General features: G+C 37.6%; 1 protein-coding gene across 1 annotated transcript in view; it reads left to right on the top strand.

Moving 5' to 3' along the window:
• Positions 1 to 22,634, top strand: part of NALCN (sodium leak channel, non-selective) — a 210,442-nt gene that overhangs the window by 96,185 nt on the left and 91,623 nt on the right. The window contains exons 10-12 of the mRNA XM_057366171.1: positions 6,760 to 6,891; positions 13,465 to 13,632; positions 18,029 to 18,220. Coding sequence (XP_057222154.1) covers positions 6,760 to 6,891; positions 13,465 to 13,632; positions 18,029 to 18,220 — 492 coding nt within the window. The remainder of the gene's footprint in view (positions 1 to 6,759; positions 6,892 to 13,464; positions 13,633 to 18,028; positions 18,221 to 22,634) is intronic.

Genomic DNA, 22,634 nt, shown 5'->3' on the forward strand with positions numbered 1-22,634 from the left:
TTTTAGTGTTGATGAATGCACAGTTCAAAATATCAAAATCTGATAAAAGGCTGCTTACCCCTATAGTGATTACCAAAGTCTTTTAGTTAAATGATGTTCACACTGTTCATTAATTGGTTTGGGATTTTCAAGAGCTACCCTGCCAGTTTGACAATTATGCACTCTAAGCTTTTCACACACTAAATGGCCAAAATAAGCAAAGCTTTTCTGCATATCAAATCATCACCATGTCTTGCTCAGTACTAATAAGTTTGAGGGCTTTGTAGGTAATTTTTTATTCTTCAAGACAATTTGTCCTCTTTGATTTTGTTTTCTTAGATCACCACCAAGACTGTTAGTATCCAGTATCCAGTCTGAATTTCTGTAGGTCTAAACAGAAACCACTGAGCCCTTGGAAGACACCTCTGTCAGGGTTTCACATGATAATATYAAACATGATCAGCTGGGTCCATTTTGAGGAAGCAATATCAGGATAATGTGGCCCATGAGTTCTTTCAATACTAAATCTGTCAGATCCTACAAGTTTGCAACATTTACCATCTTAGTAAGTAAGACGGTAGGCGAAGGTTGGTAATACATGCAGTGACCTGATGTACATGTGTAGCCTCCAAAAGGGATCTAGCATTAGGAAAAGGTAGTTTCATATTCAGTAATTCTGGTTTGCTTAGTGACTACATTTTGCATGGACCACTGCTTTCCTGAGCCAGTGTCTGTGGCTCCAGCAGTGCAAAGTGGCAGCTGCTGTGGATGTTCTTCAGGGCAGTGAGCTAGCAAAGGCAAATTTATGTCACTCATCCCTCCTCTGCTATGCAGGAATGCAGGAGGAGTATTAGAGCGATGTACCCCACTCTGATACTGCTGATGTGACAAAAAGCTGCTTTAGGCCATGCATTGTAATACTCTGTAAGACTGAGTGAGCCAGGAAATCTTTACCTATCAGCAATTGCACTGTCACTGGTCATTTGAGTTTTTTAATGAATCTGGGATATTAAATAGAGTTTTTCATTCAGAATTCCTCAGCCACACTAGGCATATCTTAGCATTGAATAAATAAGTAGTATTTTGGACATCTTTTTTACTTCCAGGAAATTCCCATCTGGGCACAAAACAAACCCCTGGCTCCTTTAAGTATTTAAAAAAAAATTGGGATCATTACCAGTTTGTCATGTACTGGGTTTTATGGCCACTGCATCTTTAATGCACTGTGCCATATGGGTTCTTCACTGTCCTGGACGCTGAGGATCAGCATCCAGCATGAAGTCAGATGCCAGCATTATAGGTAATTCATAGTAAAAGTAAGAAATACATCACTGTTGCGTTTGATTGATGGCAGCAGCAGGGCATTTCACTTGAGACTTCTTCAACACAGCTAATCTTACGTCCAATTTAATATTAGATACAATTTATCATGTATCTGGCTGACAGCAACATCAGAGCATTTCTTTCATCTCGTTCCTACACAGCTTAAGAAATACACATCCAAGGGCTTTAAAAAAGGTCAGTAAATTAAACAAGAACAAAAATTGGCATTATGTCTCTTCTTTCAAGTTTGCATGGAGAATTTTCCATGCCTTTGTGCTCTGAAAAGGGCTGTAATCCAAATGTTACACTGCTGATTGGATGATCCAAAATTACTTTTAAGGCTGGTGCAAGTGCTGTGGACTAAATTCAGCTTTTACTTAGACCTCATTCCAAATACAGAAATACGTAAAGAGACAGTGAATTCTCATGGTTGAACATTGCAGCAGAGGTGCATCTGAAACATTTTAAGGGTGCAAATCCAAATTAAAATTCTATGATGTAGAAAGAACAAACTAGGGCAGATTAGATTAGGGGGAAAGCTCGACACAGTAGGTGTGTGGGTTGGAGTGCTGTGATTGATCTCCTAAAGATACAGCAGTCTGTCTGAGAGGCCAGCGGGAAAGCTGCTTACCATGCGCAGCATTCGTGGCAAGTGAGCAGCTTGATTCTGGCATGACRTAGAAAAAAATAAAAAAACACAGATACAAATCTGGCCCCCATGAACTGGCCCATCCTGGGATTTAAAAATAATTAGGGTTTTTTTTTTTATATTTCCTCAGCATAGCATTTTTGCTGTATGTGCGATGGAGTTATTTGCTCAGATACCTTCACCTTGCTGGCCCTGTGTGCCCTCTGTCTCTCTGCCAGCACCTAGGTGCTTTTATTGTTCCTCACCACAGCTATCTMCTAATTTGTTGCCTCAGCCAGCTGTTCCTGACTTTACATAGCCTGGTCCTGGCTTGTGTCCTGTCTGAGGCCCTTTCCTTGTTATCCTAATGCTGAGCCATGCTATGCCAATGTAATATTCTCTATTAGCTAAATAGTCTCCTTTCAGTTCAGTTGGGAAGCTGACCTTGACAACAACCTTTATTGAATTTCACTAAAAAGTAAAAGGTGCTGCAGTGGGTCCAGATAAGGGCAAGGGCYCTGGTGAATGGACTGGAGCACAAATCTTGTGAGGAGTGGCTGAAGGAGCTGGGGGTGTTCAGCTTCAGCCTGGAACGAAAAGAGGTTCAGGGAGGACCTTATTGCTCTCTATAACTGCATGAAAGGAGGTCGTGGTAAAGGTAGGTGTCACTCTCTTCTCCRGGTGACAAGTGACAGGATGAAAGGAAATGGCCTCAAGTTGCACCAGGGGAGTTTTAAATTAATTATTAGAAGAAGAGGTTGTCAAAATTGGAACAGACCGCCCAGGGAAGTGGCAGAGTCAACATCACTGGATTTTTTTTTTTTTTTAAATGTGTGGCTATGGCACTTGAAGACATGGTTTAATGGTGAGCATGGTAGTGGTGATAGGTTGTTGGTTAGACTTAATGGTCTTAAAAGTCTTTTCCAACCTTAATGATTCTGTGTTTYGATGAACCAAACTATGATTATGCTATTATTTCTTTTATTGGAATTTATTTTCCAGGATTCAGTTTGCCACTGGAAAATCTTTTTATGAGTGTCTGTTCTGGTTCYAACCAGGACAAAATTAGTCTTTGCAGTAGCCAGAAGGGGGCATGGCTAGAACCTGGAGGTTATTCTATACCATCTCATGTCATTGCTGGGGTTGGGGGGAAAGAAGTCTCTTCCAAAGACAAGGAGTCTCTTCCTAAAACAAGGAATCTTTTCCAGTCGAGTAAGTGTGGCAGAGGGAGTGCTTGGGTAATGCTGATTCTGAGCATTTAGTATCTGACTCACTCATCTCTCTCTTGTACACTTGTTGTTMACATTCCTGTAACTGTTCATTTTCTTATCTCATTGCCATTTCCAGAAAATCGTTCTTATTTCAGCTCACGTTCTTTACTTTTTGTGCCTCCAATTTTCTTCTGTRGCCACCATCAGGGGAAGGGGAGGGGGGAATGAACAAGTGTCAGTGTGGTTTGGAAAGTATCAGTATTTAGCACCACTAAATTGAGGATTACCATACCTAAATCAGGACGTTATCCAAAGGTACAGACTAGATAACAAAATGTGCATATATGTACATGTATGTCAAGACTGTTTATTTATTTTTATTTTTCCTTTATTACCATTTTACTTCCCTGTGAAAAGAGATAAAAGTGGCTTTTGCAGCCTCACTTTCTAGTTTCTTTCTGCAAATGCTTTCACAATTGAGACAAAATACTTYATTATTATGATGAAAATTTTGACACCATTAAAAATACAGTGTAAAATATGCAGAGAGACTTAACTATCTGGTTAGAATTTGGGTAAAATGGAAATGTAAAGGATAGGATAACACCTGTTTTGGATCACACCACTGAAAAAAAATGCATGATTTATGCCAGTAGCCCTATCTTTAAATATTGCATTCTTATAGCTTGCCTTGTGGATTAAAAATAAAAACAAGACCTCATTTAGCCRCTGTTTTGGTGACTTACCTGTACTTTAGGTATAATTAGGTCCTGCTTGCTCTGTAAATTTCTGAATGTAAGGTTTCTGTAACCTCCGTTTCTAGAATAGAATATACAACCATTTTATGTCACTAGAGTCAAAAGGAAGCCAGYTTACATGAGAAGGGTTTGAGCTATCTTCTGTCTGCAATGCTACRTGTAAATTTGCAAAAAAACTCCAGATATTAAGAGGAAAAAAGGCAATTCCATCAGCTAAATGCCTGTAAATCTGTGCTTAGTCTCCATTCAGCTTCAAGCAAGCTACCTTAAACTCCAGTGGAATTCAAGAGGGGATAAATTCTTCAGTAGGCTGGCACAAGGCTTTGCTAAAAGCCTGAACAAATACCAGTCCTTGCAGCCTCCCATATAYGCCATATTATGTTCTAATTTCATAAAGAAAGAAACACAAAAACCCTGTCATATGAAGAGTAGCTTGGTTAAGATGATGAGCTCCAGGCAGGGTTAAATATAAGATGTTAATTCTGACAATCCTTTATGAATAGAACAATCTCAGCTAAGAGATTAAAGATAGTATTTTACAACTCCATATATAAATTTTCTAACATATATCTTGCAAATATAAAAATATGTTAATTAAATTTTTCATTCGTCTAAAGTAGATGATCTCTGAGATCCCTTTCAACCTAAACCATTCCATGATTCTAGGATTTTCCTGAGCCACAGTTCTCCTGGGGCAGTGATACCACTGGTATCTGCTAGATGCACAATACAGCAGAAAACAGTCCCAATTTTTGCACTGCAGTGGTGGTAACTTCCTAAAACACATGYACTGGTGAGATAAAGTGTTCTGGTGGGACCTCATACTTATCAGGATGGAGAAACCAATCATGTTGTGAGATTCAGGAGCAGTCTTTGTTGTAATGACCATGACAGTCAGGGACCTGCAAGGAAGGAACGAAGCCAAAAAATAGGACCACAAGCCTGGTGTTCAGACCTTTTCATGTTCAGGTCTCTGCCTGAAGAATCTCATGGGATGCAGTCTTAGAAATTAGAGGCACCAGAGGAACTGGCTGATTTTTAAGAATCTCCTCCAAGCTAAAAAATGKTCTCCTTCCATGTGCAGGAAATCAAACAAATATGTGTCCTAAATGAATATGCTTGAGATCACCCAAAAAGYGATTGGGCGGGGGATGCACCACCACAATATGGCAGGAGGTCCACATGATTGAACAAGTAGCTCTGGACAAAACTCAGAATTGAAAAGGAAGAATGCAGGTGATTGAATCAGGGCCAAGTGGCCCAGGAGGAATACAAATACTCTGAGAGTAGAGGTGTAAGGTTAGGAAAGCCAAAGCCCATGGAAYTGAATCTGCCATGATATGGGAGGCAACAAGAAGGGCTTCTACACATGTAAGAGAAACAAAAGGAAGATTAGGAAAAATGTGGGACTGCTGTTGAAAGGAATAGGAGACCTGATGGCATGGAAATGGTTGAAGCCTTTTTCACTCATCTTGGTAGGTAAGACTGGCCTTCCGGARTTTCAAGCCCTTTGGACTTGTGAGAAAGTCTGGGGCCATGATGGACATCTGAATACAAGAGACGCTTTCACTGTGTAGGTGGTCCAACAGTGGGACAGGTTGCACAGGCAGGTTGCAGAGCCTTCATCTGTCAAGATACTCTCTCTCTGACTGGATACAGTTCTGGAATACCTGATCCAGCTGACTCTGCTTAAGCAAGCAGCACCACACTAGATAATCTGAAGAAGTCTGTTCCAACCTAAATAATTACATAAAGCAGTACACACATAGGGTCTTCAGGAAGAAGTTGAAAGGAGGCAGAGTTCTTCCATATTTTGAGTTCCATTTTTCCTGAAATTTTGTTAGGCACTTTTACATATAAACTCAGGAACAAATTAATTTTTTTCCGTTGTAAGCACAAGTTACACACAACAAAGAACCATGATGGCACATAACTTACTTATGTTCAAGAGCTGAACTGTATCACTTGTGGAAGTTTGTAAAAAAYTATCAGTATTAGTGACTATTCATTGAAAGTTGTTTTAATGTAATATAACAGTATATTCTGTGTGTTTGACTCCAGCTTCTAGTGAAACAGCCATGACTGACCCAGTAACAGTAGTGGTTAAGTTTTCAGGGTAAATCATAAGTCCATGAACTTTGTGATGGGGGCTTAGATGTTACTTCTTTGTACTTCTGCTTACATCTTAKGTATCTTATCAGTAATGTTTTGGCATCTCACAGATGGAAACTCCTGGACAGTGCTCTGTGCCTCTGTTTCTCTTCCCTCTTGTGGGGCTGCAGCAGCAGTGACACACAGCATTAAGTGCACAGATATAGGAATTATCTGAGAGTACTTCTTAGCTCATAGATGTGTATATCTGCTATATGTAGATGTGTTTTATTCATTTAGGCGATAGTTTGACATCAGATGAATCCCCTAACACATGTGTTTCTTGAGCAAAAGCAATGCACAAGACAGAATTGATGTTACTTTTTCCTGAATAATAAATCATCAAGATTTGAGTGAATAAATCGTAATGCAGGAGTATTAACCAGGGCCAGCTGAGTAGATAGATGTGCTCTTTATGCTATAAAACATATTAAAGTAATGGATATCATATTAAATTATAAACATTGAGTAAGAAGTCAATTGGCGAATAAAAATTGAAAAATATGAAAAAGCCCTCAAAACTTACACATGTAAGCAAGTTGAAGGAATATATTAAAATGTATTTTAAAGACTGATRAATTAGAATCGTAGAAGGAAACTTTAGAATAACATATTATTATAGCTGATTATGTTTTGACATTGAAATAGAACTTTAAAATTCATGTGGTTTGACTGATTTTGATGATAAAATTTACTTTTTCTTTTGTAGAAAATGATGAGGTCATCCGTGTTTCATATGTTCATACTAAGCATGGTTGCCGTTGATGTGATTGTTGCTGCTAGTAACTACTACAAAGGAGAAAATTTCAAGAGACAATATGATGAATTTTACCTTGCTGAGGTGAGTATGCTTAAATTAGTATCTGGGTCATTTTCAAGATAAGCTAAAGTAAAAAATGTGAATGTCAAGAACATTTTAGTATGTAATTTTTTTATTCCTTTAAGCATTCCAAGAATGCTTTGCTAAGTTGTTCAACTTCCTTTGTCTGACAATGGCTGACAGTCCTATCTTATAATCTTTTGAAAGGTAATTTCCTCAAACAAAATGTTAGTGGTAGTGAGCTGAGGCTTAAATGTAACATCTGCAGGCAATGCATGGCTGCTGAGTTGCTATCTTTCTCAGCAGGAGTGTAACATTCAGAAGAATTTTGAAAAGTGATAAAACACTATTTAAAAAATAAAACACAGAACTTCTTCCTAACTCATCTTTATTTGATATATATATACTTAGCTGCCTGAAGGTCCTTAAGCACAGCTGAAGTATTGTTACAAATAGTCTGGTTTCAGCAATCAGAAGAGCATACCACAAAAAGAAGCCATTTATGCAGTCATTAATTTTGTAAAGGAGGGCTCTGTGCTCTTGAACCAGTGACGTAGAGGTACAAGTGACATTCTGACAGGGAGACTGCTTGAGTCATTAGCCGGTCAAGTATCTTAATGTAGAACAGGCACTAGAGATCTTAGAACCTTGCATATTTGTCTTCTTMGTACTAATTAATGGAGTTAAAGGCAAAAAAGAAGCAATTGAAGTCTTTGGTACTAATGTACACGCATAGCTTCAAATAGATACTTGTTTTTCCAGAATCAAGTGCAATCAGTATTGCAGCATTCTTTATTAAAAATACTTATTTCCATGGGCACTGGAAATTGTCACTTTATCTCAGTAAAAGTCACCAGYGCTGAAAGACCACTTCTTTCACCAGTGCACCAAGACCAATTCTCTGAAAATCCTGATCACAGTTGCCTGCATTGGGCACATGTCTATGCTTCCTGCAGTTGCCCTGGCTTCGATAGTTACACAGCCCTCTGGAGCCAGAGGGGACATTCTTACTCAACAGTACATGATAGCAGAATGKTCCTGGTTGTTTCTCCGCTTTTGGTTGTTGTGTGGTTTTCTATGTCTAAACACATTTGATATTCAGACTCACATGCCCAAGTTTAAACCCCTTAGTCCATAACAGTACAATACTTTATGAATCTCCTTTTTAAAAGGAAGGTTTAGTTGATCCACTTTTTATCTTAGTTTCATAATTTGTATCTGATCTCTTAAAATTGTATGAAGCTGAGAGTTCACCAGTTCTGGGACAAAAATGAAATCACAAAAATTGTTAAAACACCACCAGAGTCCAAACCTTTAAAAAGGTGCAGATTATAGAGACATCACTGCTGCATCATTCTCTGTTCTCTCATGCTGCTGGGGATAGCTGTATTTTGTGTGAATATTGAGTCAATGTTGGCATGGACAACAATAACAAGAGTAATTTTGAAATGTGTTGTCTTTATCTCAAGTTCTAAGTCTGATAAACAACATGAACATGAAATGATTACCCTGAAAATAGGACATTGGAATAAAACTAGCAAATGCTGGGTTGTCTTATGAGGGGCTGCACAGATCTGAGAGTAGAATTGAGGAATTTTAATCTCCATCWTGATTTAACCCCAGCCAGCAGCTCAGCCCCATGCAGCCTCTTTTTCACTCTCCCTCAGTGGGATGGGATGGGGGAGAGAATGGTCAGAGTAAAAGCGAGATTACTCATGGGTTGAGATAAAAAACATTTAATAGGTAAAAAGTCATACACACAAGCAAAGCAAAGCAAGGGATTCATTCACCACTTCCCTGGGGCAGAGAAACCATCTCCAAGAAGGCTKGGCTCCATAACCAGTAACAGTGACTTGGGAAGACAAACACCATCACTTTAAACATACTCCACTTCCTTCTGCTTCCTCTAGCCTTATATGCCAGGCACAATGCCCTCTGGGATGGGATATGCCTGTGGTCACTTGGGGTCAGCTGTCCTGGCTGTTTCCCCTCCCCACTCCTTGTGCAGTCTGTTCACTGGTGGGGTGAGAGGCAGGAAAAATCTTGACATGGGGCAAGCACTGTTCAGCARCAGCTAAAACATCCCTGTGTTACCAACACTGCTCCCAGCACAAATTCAAAATAGCRCCATGCAAACTATGATGGGGAAAATTAACTCTGTCACAGGCAAATCCAGTACAATATTCTCATCCGGAAACAAATAATTAAGTCAGCATTAAAGCCTGAGGCCATGAACTCTTCACAACAGGCGTTTTTGTTTTATGCCCAGGATACAGCAAGTGGAGCCTGGATTCTTAACAAAATAACATTAATTCTATTTATATTCAAAATAGGGAACACTGCATGTCCTATTTCTATTTTGGCTCTGAATATATAGTATAATTACGCTTTTATTAATCAGTGCAAGAAACAATCTCTTCAACATTTATTTCAAGTGTAAAGTTTGCAGGGTGTTTTTTTCCAATAGAAATAATTGCCAGGGTTTATTCAAGGTGAGTTTATAATGTAGACTAATGTATTGTGATTCTGTCCTACAAGCAATGTCCAGTTTTCCTTAACAATACATGTTTCTGTTTCTGCATAGCTTAGGTAATTGATTTMCTAGTGGAGAGGTTTTCAGAAAACTAATTTGTTTACATTCTACATTTTATAAGTATATGAGGTAAAGTATTATGGGACAGAGAAAGGAGGGATTTTTTATTGAAATGCATATTCTTTTAGTTTCCATTTGTTCAATTTCCTGGTTTTGTTTTTTGGGGTTTTTTTAAGCTTGTGATGCTTTTACTAGAGGCACTATAAAAATCATGCTAACAAAATCCTAGTATATGATAAAAGGAGGAACAAAGGAAAGTRTCAGAAGAGAAGATTAAAAGAGAGAGAAGAAATTGATAAGCTGGTGTCGTTTCCTGTTTGATTGTTGTGAACCTTGTTCTTTGTAGCACAAAGGGTGAACAAAGAAAATATTTTTAAGAGTCTTGAAAAGGCTGYGTACTCAAACAATGCAGATTATTCCACAGTGATTGGTTTGTTTCTTTGGTGAAGAAGGCTGGTTGGAGCAGGATGCACTGCTGTTGCTCTCTTTTCCAATAGAGTGGGCTGCAGAAACCTTTCCTTTCAGGGAAGCTGTCTCAAGCAGCCGACAGTGGGGATTCCCTCTGCTAAAGGAAAGTGCCAGATAAATCTCAGCAAGCATTCCTGGCTTTCTCATACTTTTTCCAGAAGTCGTCTTGGAAGCTGCTGGCTTTAGGAGAAGGCATATCTAATAAAATATCTCACTTGGTCCATTCTATGGATCACATTGTATTGGCCTAGAATTTTAGAAATATATCCGCTTAAACTCGCTAGGCAAATCTAAATTAATTTATTGAGATGCCCAGTATCAAGAAAAGAAACCTGTTTTCATTGTTGGAAAAAGACAGGCAAAATTGGACAAGAAGATAAAATAAATAAATCTATACCCAGATCCCATTGTTTGCATAATCTTGTATACCCAGTAGTGAATAAGAAGTTCTGATAGGCATTACAATGTGTAGGCATCAGCCCTGCAGATTAAGCAAAACCAGAATTTTAGCAGGATGACTGAAAACCCCAGTTCAGTACCTGAGAAACTGGAGAGTAGAGCTTCAAACTAATCTTGGTAATTTTTAATGAGGATGCTGACTTAACTGCTCAATACCTTGACAGAATTGTGATGGATGTTTGTTTTTCTATGTGTCTTCCATTAAAATAAATTATAGACTAGCTGTCTTATGTGAGTTGTATACAATTCCAGCAAATACTTTAAAGTGTCTGAATACCAGAGGTCAAAACCAGGTGGTCCTATATAGTTCCTCCTAGATTCCTTTTGTAACCTGTACCCTTGTACCCAAAGGCCTTTGGGTAGCCTTTGCCCTGTCCTGGATGACAGAAGGATTGAATGCTGTGTCAAATCTAATAGTAAGGGAAGTGCCAGAGGTCTGTGCCCTTAATCCCACTGATACCCCCCCTTGAAAGAATTTTTGTCTTTTCTAACAGCTTGATGACCTTTCAAGTAAGACAGTTACCAAAAGAAAACTAGTCTGTTACTGATAGTAAGCCATGCCTCTGTAAAAAAAAAAGAAAAAATAAGAGGTGTAATGGCTACTAGCAAAATGTATTGATGAAAATTGCATTAATACCATAAAGCTTCCAGGTGACCAAAAGGGACATAACTATCAGGGAAATGGCCCATTCCTGTTAGGTTCTCTTTGGCCTCCCCAAAGCAAAATTGGCAACATGGTGGAGAGCAGCTGCTTGGTGGCTGCTCTTGTGTTAYGCCTGCTTTTTCTGTGTGGGTCTGCTCTGTCTTCTTATTCTTCTTGTGTTCATTCTCTGGCTTGTTTGCCTTGTCTCTACAGCAATGAAAGGAATTATTCCAGCTTTAAAAAAAACCCACAAAGCTATAAAATTGTATTGCATTTCACACCTAACAAAAAGTTCCAGTCAGATTCTGAATCTTCTCCTGTAATTAATTACAAGGAAGGAAAAAAATACAAGCTCTGTCAGCAGGAAGACAGGTGTATAAATGTAATCAGATGTTATGCAAACCATTTGATACATTTTTAAGTGCCAGTGGTTTGAATTCATTTGACAAGCATGTGAAATGCAAATGATCCTGCCCACACATTTTTAGAATAAATTAAAATACACTTAACATCATATTTGTTAGTCTTGTTCTAATAGGAAGCCTATGGCTCTGAAGTGTGTATGTGTGTATTTAAACAGCATTGTTATTCCACTTGTTCTGAGCTGAACCCCAGATGGTTTCTAACCACTGTTCCATTTTTTTCTAATTGAATGTCCTTCTTCTTTTAGGACTTTTTAGTTAGATGTCTTGTCATTAAAAATGAGCTTTACTTTTAAGATTTTTTGATAAAACATTTTCCTTGTGTCTTAGAGATGTTCATGTATTGAAGCAATCTCTTCAAACCTGGCTCATTCTTCTCCTAGATTRATCTCTTTGAGATCCCAGAACACAGGCTGAAAAACTGGCCAGATCCACTTGAGTCCCTACACTTTCTGTGACTGAAGGCACACAAATATTTCTTAGTAGTCTCTCTTTCCTAATGTGAAGGGATTTTTGGCTTGCTATGAAGGATTTTGCCTCGATGTAATCATTCTGAGGACGTTTGAAAGCTGATAACTATTTTGCATGCCTTGATAAAGCCATATAAGATATCTGGTAGCACTGCTTGTAAACAGCTGTGTGAACTAGGGGAATAAACAAAGAAATGTTTGTTGAAAAAACAAACATAAACCTCAGTGTTTAATTTCCGTCTCCATTCCTGTTTGTGACAGTCCTGTACACATAAAATATGTAAAATTTCATTTAGCTATCTCACAACCTCCCTCTTTCATGTTGAGAAATATATTTTTGATGGACTGTAGAGTTTAAATTTTAAATAATGTAAATACATAAGTCAGCATCCTAGAGATTTTCACTGTCAGATTCAGGATTAAAATCTTGGTTTCTAACTTTTTTATCCCCTGCCAAATCCAGTAGACCTCATGGCTCACAGTCAATTAGTCTCTCCATCTTAAAAGTCTGGTAATGCTTGTCCTCAAGGGAGGTTTGAGCTGCATTTTCTTTAGTTGTACTGCACTTTGAAAGTATTAGTTGTATTTAGATGTGACCTAATGTTATTTTAGGGTCTCTTTTAAGCTCCAACAYGTGTAAAGGGTCAGACAGGAGCATTTCTAATTCGCGTTAAAGCATTTTTCCCATTTGATTTCCTGGCCGTTGAAAAGTGTGGAAGAGAGCCTATCAGAGGGTATACAGTGGTAAAATAAAACRGTACATGTGAAAGTGTGTCTAGCCAGCAGAATTTTTATTAGTGAGAGAAGAGAAAATAAACCTGTTCAAAMTGGTCTTTTTTCAAAATGGTCTTTTTTTGTTCAAGCTGAACATTTTGCATTCTACTGCGCAAATATTTCGAGAATGGCCTCTGGAAGAATCCCTAAGTCATTCAATTGTTACTAGTAGATTTCTTCCCCTGTAACTTCCCATCTCACCAGTGCTGTTCTTTAACAGCACTGTGAAAATTAACCAGTTSTGAACTGACTTTGAATTTTGTCTCTTTTTAAATTTTGTTTCAGGTGCTTAAGTCCCATCACCCCTTTTCTAACTTCTTTGGTTGTCATGTTACAATAGATGCTTTAGAAAATTGAAGTAGCAATTTCCAAGCTAATGGCCTTTAAACTTTGATGTGTTTCTTAGATCTCTTAAAATTCTTCAGAAAGCTGAAATGTGTTGCTTCATATTTGGAAAAAAACCAAGTCCTAAGTCATCATATTTTCCTTTCTATATGTGGATATAAAGTGAAATATCATTTGGATGGATTTAATATTTCATGCTTTCCAAGTCACGAAATCTACCTGTCTGTGTTGAGTCATTGGGAAATTTCATTAAGTGATATCTATTATGTTTTTTTCTTTTTAGAATATGGTTGGTTTTATTAAATATGATGAAGATCTCTATTTTTGCCATACAAAGCCATGATAGACATAATGAAATMGAAACTTCTAATTTAACTCAGTGTTTTGAATGCATCTTTCTTATTTTATGTATCCATCTAGGTTGCTTTTACAGTTCTGTTTGATTTAGAAGCTCTTCTGAAGATCTGGTGTTTGGGTTTCACAGGATACATCAGCTCATCTCTTCACAAGTTTGAGTTGCTGCTTGTAATTGGAACCACTCTCCATATTTATCCAGACCTCTATCACTCTCAATTCACGTATTTTCAGGTATGATCAGCTACTTTTACTTTTTATTCTCTATACCAAATTAAAACATCACCCATCCACATTTCAAAAAAAAATTCAATTTTATCACAGTACTGACTCATTTTGAGAATAAAATAACTAATTGCTCTGTTTTTATCTATGTTCATTGGGTAGATTTACTGAAATAGGTTTCTTTGTAACTTTGCTGAGAAATCCTTTCTGTTTTCAGTATCTCCCATTTCCTACCTGAGCTTTTTAGTAAGTTCTGAGTTAGTTTCTACACTGTGGTTCATTGATCCTTGATCTTGTATGCAGTTGTTTGCAGCACAACCTTCCTATAGTGTCCACCACTACTCTCCCGCCTTCTCTCCCTGAGGATTCCGTTCACTTGCTGTTCCCTCGCCACATCTTCATCTCAGTGGCAGTCACATGCTTAAGTTACTGTGGGTCTTTTGAGGTGATTCTCCAGAATCATCTTATACCAAGGTTTTATAGCTCTCCAGCCATTCCTTATCTAAAGCCTTATCAGGCTCTTCCTGCATTTTCAGTTTGGGGAAGAGCTGGAAAGAGAGACARAAAGAAGACTGATTAAATCTGACTTCTGATTCTTCTTGTCAGCCAGCCCAACCGATTCCCCATTCATTCTTGAAGTGCTTAGAGTTGTTCCAATTTTTGGAGAAAGCACTGGGATTTATGATGTATTATATACTACAGTGCTATAGAAAGGGGGTTTGTAAGAATATATACATATATTAAAGGATTCATATCTGTCCATTATTCAGCAATGGATTGACATGGTGAGTAACTAATGCTCAGTAAAGGCACATAATAAATCATCAGAGTCCTGTCAGTGAATGTGATTAGTTATAATGACACTTATTGCAAGGATGAGTACAATATGGGGGAAGCAGTCTCCCCAAGCGTGGGTTGAAATATAATGGCCTTTTCAGATTTCTGCAAATGTCATCCTGTATGTTTTCTAAATGGTTCTGCAAACYTGCTCAAGAAAGCTTTCAGGATGAAAAAAAAAACTATTTTGCTTTCATTTGAAGATACTTAAGTCATTATAGCTTTGATTTTGCTGTCCAAATATGTAGAATGTTGTTACTCCCTGCAGCATGATGCATCTAAGGTGCAAGAGCTGATTATCTGTCAAGAGGATGCTATTGCATTCCCATGTCAAATGCACACAGGGAATGCAGCTGGGAACTCTCCGTTAAAGCAGACAGCAACTTAGTTAATAATTGGTCCATATTTATTAGGACATAGTCCACTTATGACTTTGTAAGAATTTTCTGTATAAATTATGAATGGACTAAATGGGTGGCATCATCACTATCTCATAGGATTARAAGTATTAAAATGTAGCCAGATGTTGATAATAAAATAAGTCTTTTCTTTTTAATGGATTTAATTAGTTTTGTGGAGTGGTGGTGGTAGTAGTGGTTTTTTTAATTATGCTTTTCTGACAAAAATTTCAAGATATGGTTGTTTGTTTTTTTTTCTAAAATGTATGAAAGACATACATTTTAGAAGCAGAAACGCCTGCTACACTGAAAGATTTGGGTTGTGTTTTGCAATCCCCTAAGGGGCGAATGATTGGAAGGTAACAGAATTCTTTTGATGTCAACGTGTAAGGTAGACATCGTATTCCTCCACAGTGAAGTTCTGGGCAAGCTAGATAACACATTTTCAAATCAACCAAGGTCAAAAAGTCTTCTTCACATGAATATGTCTTGATGTTAGGCAGATTTCCAGGCATTTAGGTGTTCATGATGACAGGGTAAATGTGTTCCTTGTCAGCCAACAAAACAGATTACTGGAAACAGAAGTCCTTGACACATTCCAGTATAGCAAGCAAGAATTGTTGTTTGGCTTGTCTGGTCCTCCTTGCATACATTTCAGTTTGCATTATTCATTGGTCTGTATCACTACCTTTTGCCAACACATCATTCACTCTTTACTACATTGGCTACTGTCCACCCTCCCACCTATCTTTCTTGCATTCACTCAAGACACTGCAAAGCCCTTTGTGATTCATTCAAGACACTGCAAAGCCCTTTGTGAAAGACTGCAGCAAAGGACTGTTACATGGCTGTGATCTGTAGAACACAGAATCAGTGGAGAAATTACAGATATTGCATATTATTGCATAGATCTGTAATGAACCAGCATAAAAGGGAGAGATTTAAACAGAATTTAACCTATACTGAATTGAAAAGATGGTATTGTATTTGTGCTTTGAGAAAATACTGCTGAGTCATTTTCTGAATAACTATTATCCCTTGCCAGAGATGTGGCCATTATTTGTAAAAAAGCTGTGGTTCCTCTTTTGTATTATTTATTTTGATTTGTTTTTAACATACTTTTATATTTAATCCAAATAGTGCATCTTCTACAGCTCCTAAATTTAATACAATTTGCAATACAATTACACAAAATGCATAAATGTTCATTAGAATGTACTTTTACTAGATTCAATTTGTCACCTAATGAAAATAAATGAAGAAACCAAATAGTATCAATAAGATTAGTGTGTTGCTTAAAGGTCAAATAAATTCCCCAAAGAAAGGGGTAAAAAAGTAAGGCAGATAATTGAGTTTATCTAAAACGTCACTCAGAATACCAACTAGCATGAAATCTTCCCCCCCCCACACTGGGGTCTATGTGGGAGCTAATATTGATGGGAACTGAGCTAACCTTTACACCATGAGTAAATCTTGTAAGARGGCACCATGTCTACATGCTAACAGTGCTTGGAAATCCTCATCTCCCTGTCTGCTTTGGCAGCCAGTTTCATGCCCTCAGGTTTTATGTAATGTAGCCATGGTACCAATATGAAAGAAAGGACTGTATCTCACCTTGTGCTAATGTTGTGAAAGTTAAGAGGACTAGCGTAACCTCTGAATCTGGGACTCTTGTTTGCCACTGAAGACACTGGAGGCTCATCCCATCTCACATAAGGGCTCTGGGATGCTTGGAATAAGTTGTTCTCTTGAGTTGACCCTCTCCTCTAGCTAAGTCTAGATGATGAGCATATTCTGCATGCCACATGGGTGAGGAGATTAGCTTCATGTGAAATCCAAGGGTGTACATTATTAGCAAGCTGCAGGGTACCGTGAACTCATTGTATGAATAACTTCTGTCTGACTTATTTTCTCTCCCAMAACAGCATAGTAATTGTATTGGGCTTGTACATAAGGTCAACCAATAATTGCACTGTAATTCCTACCTTTCAGTTTCAATGCGATTCTTGTGGAAATCTAAATGAGACCTTGGAATAGAGAGTCTTGCTCTTCCTAAGAACTGCAGAATCTCAGTTGCTGCTGTCTGTTGTCTTCAGCAGCTACTGTTGCTGCCACTGCCTGTTGTTGATACTGATGTTCATGTCACTGTGTCAACATCAATGGCTGAAAGAGGAGAATCAGAGCTGTCAGCAGCTCTTTCAAGGTAGACTCAGGGGTGAATGGGTCAGGAGTTCCACAAGATCAAAGTTTTGCTGCCACTACTGAGAGGTGTCACATATGTCAGCGGCAAAAATGGTGTTGTGTGATACTGATTTTCTCTGATACTGAGAAACACCATGCAAAACTTCCCATGTTCTATATAATATGCAATAGCAAAACACAATCATTACTAAATTTGCTGGGTTACATAGCATGTAATGCCAAACAATTTTGCCTCAGGTCACTGAAATGGAAGGATGATCTGTGGAAGAAGACTTGGCAGTTCTTTATGAGAATATGTAACCTGGTATAATACACATAATAAAATCAGAGAAATCCAAGTTGGAAGTGGCCTTTCMAAGCCATCTCATTGAGCGCACTGGTCAAATCAGAGCTTTCATCAAAGACTGTTCAGGATCCTGTCCATTTAGTATAATGGTGAATTTTTAACAGTGAGGATAATCAAACTGGAGCCATTTACYTAGCACTTCAGTAGATTCTCAGTTGCTAAATCCAGCTTGATGTGCTTTGCCTCCTGCCTAGAGCAATTCTTATGTTTGGTAACACACTAAAAACCTTCTGTGGTGTCTGATTCCACATTACATTCAGATACACTATCTGTGGTGTGTTTTTTCTATGTCTTTGTTCCCTTTGTTACCCTAAAGCTGGCTTTACCCAACCAGATTTCTGTGATGACTCTTCATGATCAGTGAGTAAACTACAGCCTTGGAGACCTTGGGTCCTTCCATGCCTGTAGTATCATCCCACACCTGTATGCCTCAATGCTGCTTATGTTCCAGGTTCTGTGGTGTTAACCTAACACACAACTGGCCACCTGTTACAAGTGGTGGCAACTTGATATTTATTGATCTATGGGATTGCAGGTCCCTTTTTGGCTATGAATGTCTGATATTTTGAAATTGTTGATTAATGTGATAATGATACAGTTGTATTTTTCTCTTTCTTTGCAGGTTCTTAGAGTAGTTCGGCTTATAAAGATTTCTCCTGCCTTGGAGGATTTTGTGTATAAGATATTTGGACCAGGAAAAAAACTTGGGAGTTTGGTAGTGTTTACTGCCAGCCTTTTGATCGTAATGTCAGCAATCAGTTTACAGATGTTTTGCTTTGTGGAAGAACTGGATAGATTTACAACCTTTCCAAGGGCAAGTATAAAAAGCACTGATTACTCATTGCTTGTTGCTAAATTCTCATCGTGGATATTTTCTTACCATTGATGGCGGACTTGGCAGTGTTTAATGATTGGACTCAATGATCTTAAAGGTCCTTTCCATCCTTATACTCTGATTCTGTCGTGTTTTAACCTGGCCAGTAGCTAAACATCACACAACCACTTATTAAATCCTCCCCCTTCAATGGGATAGGGGAGAGAATTGGGGGGAAAGAAGAAAAATTTGTAGGCTGAGATGAAGAAATTTTAGCAGGACAGAATTGGAAGGGGAGACAATAGGGATGAAAGAATTAGAATATAAATTAGAATATATCAAATCAGTGGCTCACAGTGCCATTGCTCACTATATGTTGACTGATGCTCAGCCAGCTTCCGATATGCAGCCCCTAACCAGTTTTGCCCCTAGTTTATACACTGACCATGATGYCATATGGTAYGRGATATCCCTTTGCTCAGCTGGGGTCAGCTATCCCAGCTGTGTCCTCTCCTTAACTCTTGTGCACCCTCAACTTGTTCACTGGTKGAGTGGGGTAAGAGGCAGGAAAGACCCTGACTGTGCAAGCACTGTTCAGCATCAACTAAAGGATCAGGGCATTGTCATCGTTCTTATCTTAAAGCCAAAATATAGCATTGTAGMGGCTACTAGGAAGAAAATTAGCTCTATCCYAKCCAAAAYCAGGACAGATTCTAACATATTTCTTTCYACATTAGCAGTCTTCTTTTCCTTCTGAGAAACATGAAGCCGTTTATGTCCATATGTATAGAATTAAAAAAATGTATTTTCTGGGTGTAATAGTCTTCCTGTAGTCCTTCTGTARTGAAAGCCATCTTCCTTGAGATAGATATTTCTACTGTCAAGGGAACATAGAAGAAATTTTACCTATGCATCATGATGATGACACAACACAGCATATGGCTTAACAGTACTCTTAACATGTTACAGGAAAYGGATTCATGTACACAGGCATGAATATTAGCCCAAGAATTTATATAAAATGTGCCTACACATGGTTTCTATCTTATATCTTCTTATCTATTATAAAAGTGATTGCTCTTGATTTGTATGGGAATGCTTGTTTAACACAGGGTTATAAAACCTGTCTGCGTTGACAAAATAAATATTTGCCTTTTGGGTATAAATAATGGATATTTATGGGCATTATGTTAATTCAGAACAGAACATTGAAAATGTTGAAATGGAAATTGGAGCTGATGTATTTATTGAAGCACAGTGTTCTGAATGAAAATAGTGCAATTTCGTTAATAGTGGATTAGACTGAGTGTACATGGAGTGGTTCCAGTGACTATTTCTTTCTGTCATTCCAGTTTGGTTATCCAATGTATCCATTTCAGTGAAAGTGCATTGGTTGGAACAATTAAATAACAATGAATAAAGCAGCCTCAAGGGTCATGCATTTAGTGAATAAAATGGCTAAACAACAATTTGTAATTATCAACCTGAACTTGATGTATGGGAAGMTGGCCATCAAATGTCAGAGAAAAAATGCCTACCCACAGGGAATAATGTAACACCATGCTCTCTGTTTTGGAAAACGTGCTTAGAAAAGCAGCCAGTAGAATTACATATTCGGTATAATACATTAAAAGCTGAAGAAAGCAAAAYGAAATAAAAAATAAGACTTAAGCTTTCCTAATTAAGTCAGGTGTCTAAATCAGGTGCTATTACCACCATATTCTATTCTCAATTTCCATGTTCAACTTCTGAAAAAACTTCCAACTGCAGGTTTCAAATCACCATGGAATTTTGTTTTAGAATTATTTTATTATTTATGCAAAATGTCAGTGAAAGTCCTGAAAGAATAATTGTTTTATGATTCAAATAAGACAGGATTGCAATCACCTACACATTTGAACTAGGTAACTTGATATAAATATCTGAGAAAGATACATTTGCAATGAAAAATTGGTGATAAATATCAATGCATTAGTAAAGTTTTGGATTATTTTGRGCTTTTTAATCTGCTGGCATTTAAGCTTCAATTAGGACTTCTAGCATATTGAATTTTAACAGGAATATGTAAATACTAAATACATGTTTGAAGAGTGAGAAAAAATTTCCTCACAAATTATACAGTGTTTTTTGCCAAGAGAAAATTACTTTGCTTGTCATTTTTTTCTGACCTAAGTTCTGGGAAAAAAGAAGAGCTGTAAGCAGCAATAAAGGAGTGTTCCAGCAATAGTAAATTGAAATGTTTTTAATATTTTTCATATGATAGCCAGAAGCAAGAGTTTCTCATTATATGATTTTTTTAAATATGCATCCATATTCACCTTGTTGTGTTTGTTTCAGAAGTGTGAAATTTACAGTATGTAGTTACTTTTTGCAGTTTTATAGTGAAACATCTCTTCACAGTTTAAAAGTCTGTGAAAATTTTGTACTCAAAATTGTGATTAATGGTGTGGAATAGTGGTATCCTTCTAAAGGAGGGTRTCTTCCTAGTAAAGGCTGGGGAGTTCTCACATTTTCTGCTCTGAGTAAAGATCACTGAATCAGTTCGCAGTAATAAAGTTATAATTCTTTTCAAAACATGACTGAAGACATACTATATAACATAAAAGATGATATGAAGTCTGCTATACCAGAATTTGCTAAGATAATTTATTAGGAGCTTATCCTCAAAGAAGAACAAATCTTAAATAGTCAGGACTATTGCTGTGAGTTTTTTCAGTTACAGAGAAGACAAGCATGATAACAAAAATGSTGACACTAGAGGCTAAATTTTGAGTTTGTATATTAAAGTGCTTTCTACAGTGAAACAGACAAAACCTAAAATCACTTTGAAACTAAGTGCTTTATAAGAAGGCACAGTATGGGTTTTGGAACAAATAGACCTCCTCCTTTTGCWAATGCCTCTAAATTGCATGTTTTCACATGGTTTCCTGATGACAATCAATAGGCACGAGCTCAGTGTTGCCATAGCTACTAATTTCAGCCTTCCTTTGGCCCTTACAACTTGCCAAATGGACTGGCTTTCTCTCTAATACTAAGTATAGAAATACAGATGTTTGCTTTACTGTTTTTAACCGATCTGCCATCTCTTACTTTTGCACATTTTAATGGGCTKCACATATCGAGCCATGGGAAAGGACAGGGGTGGCTGGCACTCTTTCCTCCATGAGGAAGGAATGGGAGGGGGAAACTGTTCTCAGGCATAGGTGTAAGGTGGCCGCTAAGAAAACTCACTGTATGGAGAATAAAACACAATGTCTCTGACTTCCMTGCCCTGGTTTCTTTTGGTTTCTGGGGCCATGTGGTGACTGCTCTGTGTCTCAAGTTACAAACTTGGGAATGCTGCCCTTCTTTTAAATGGGTCAACACAGGATGAAAACCAGGCCCAACTGATCTCAGCACTGAAAATCCCCCAGTTTTCACAAAACAAAGTCTCTGCTCCTAGCCTTGAGCTTGGAGAAGATTCAAGATGTGAAATGTTAGTTCAACCTAAACGATGTCCATTAAAAAAAGGTGAACRATGTAGTCTTAATTTTCTGATGCAGTTAAAATCTCAGTATCACTGCAACATTTTTACAGGATGGCCACTCTTCTCTTAGGGCATTACTGAGATCTCATGATTGTGTCAGAAGGAAAACAAGTTTTTGCTGGTAGAAGAGTTTGCAAGGATATTGTAGCAATGTCCTAAATCCTGTTAATTTTCAGAAGTAATCCTAATGATTGTAGAACTGCTTCTGTGAATTAGGCCAGTGGAATTTGGTCCCTAAAATATTGTGGACAAGCACCAGTTACAAGACAAGTGCATTATAACTGTAAGTAGTAATTTGTGTGGCACCACCCCTGCAACAGTTGGACAAAATATCAGAACTGGCACTTTCGCTCATATATTCTACCAAACTTTTGCCARTCTTCCACTATAAATAAAAAGGTGGTTTGACTTCCATCATCAAAACAGCTCATTAAGTAATAAGGCATAAATACCCAGAGAAATTGACAGTCTTTTCTATAACACGAATTAATTCAGAAAATCACCATTTRCATAAATTTCTACGTCTCGTCTTCACAGATGTTGATTCTGTCAGCTAGTTGCATTTCAAATTAATTTTAAAATAAACAGCGGGAGGTACACCTTTCCGCTATAAATAACTTGCTCCAAAGAAGATTACTTGGTGCAAAGCACATATTCATTGTGCACTGCCTTATTTACTTGAAATTAATATTTTGTCATATACTGGACTTTAAAGTTTTAATAAAATGCTTAAATTATATTGAATGGCCATTTTATAAAACTATATGCTTTATGGACAACTGGTTTGGATGGAAGATTGGATTTTTTGATATTGAAAGCATGTCTTCTCCACATTAATCTAGTACTTGTATTAATGAGGGGTCCATAGTATTGAAGGTATTTTTATAC

The sequence above is a fragment of the Malurus melanocephalus genome, unplaced genomic scaffold (assembly GCF_030028575.1).
Source record: "Malurus melanocephalus ecotype Western Australia unplaced genomic scaffold, MMel_1.1 scaffold_61, whole genome shotgun sequence".
Taxonomy (NCBI): Eukaryota; Metazoa; Chordata; class Aves; order Passeriformes; family Maluridae; genus Malurus; species Malurus melanocephalus.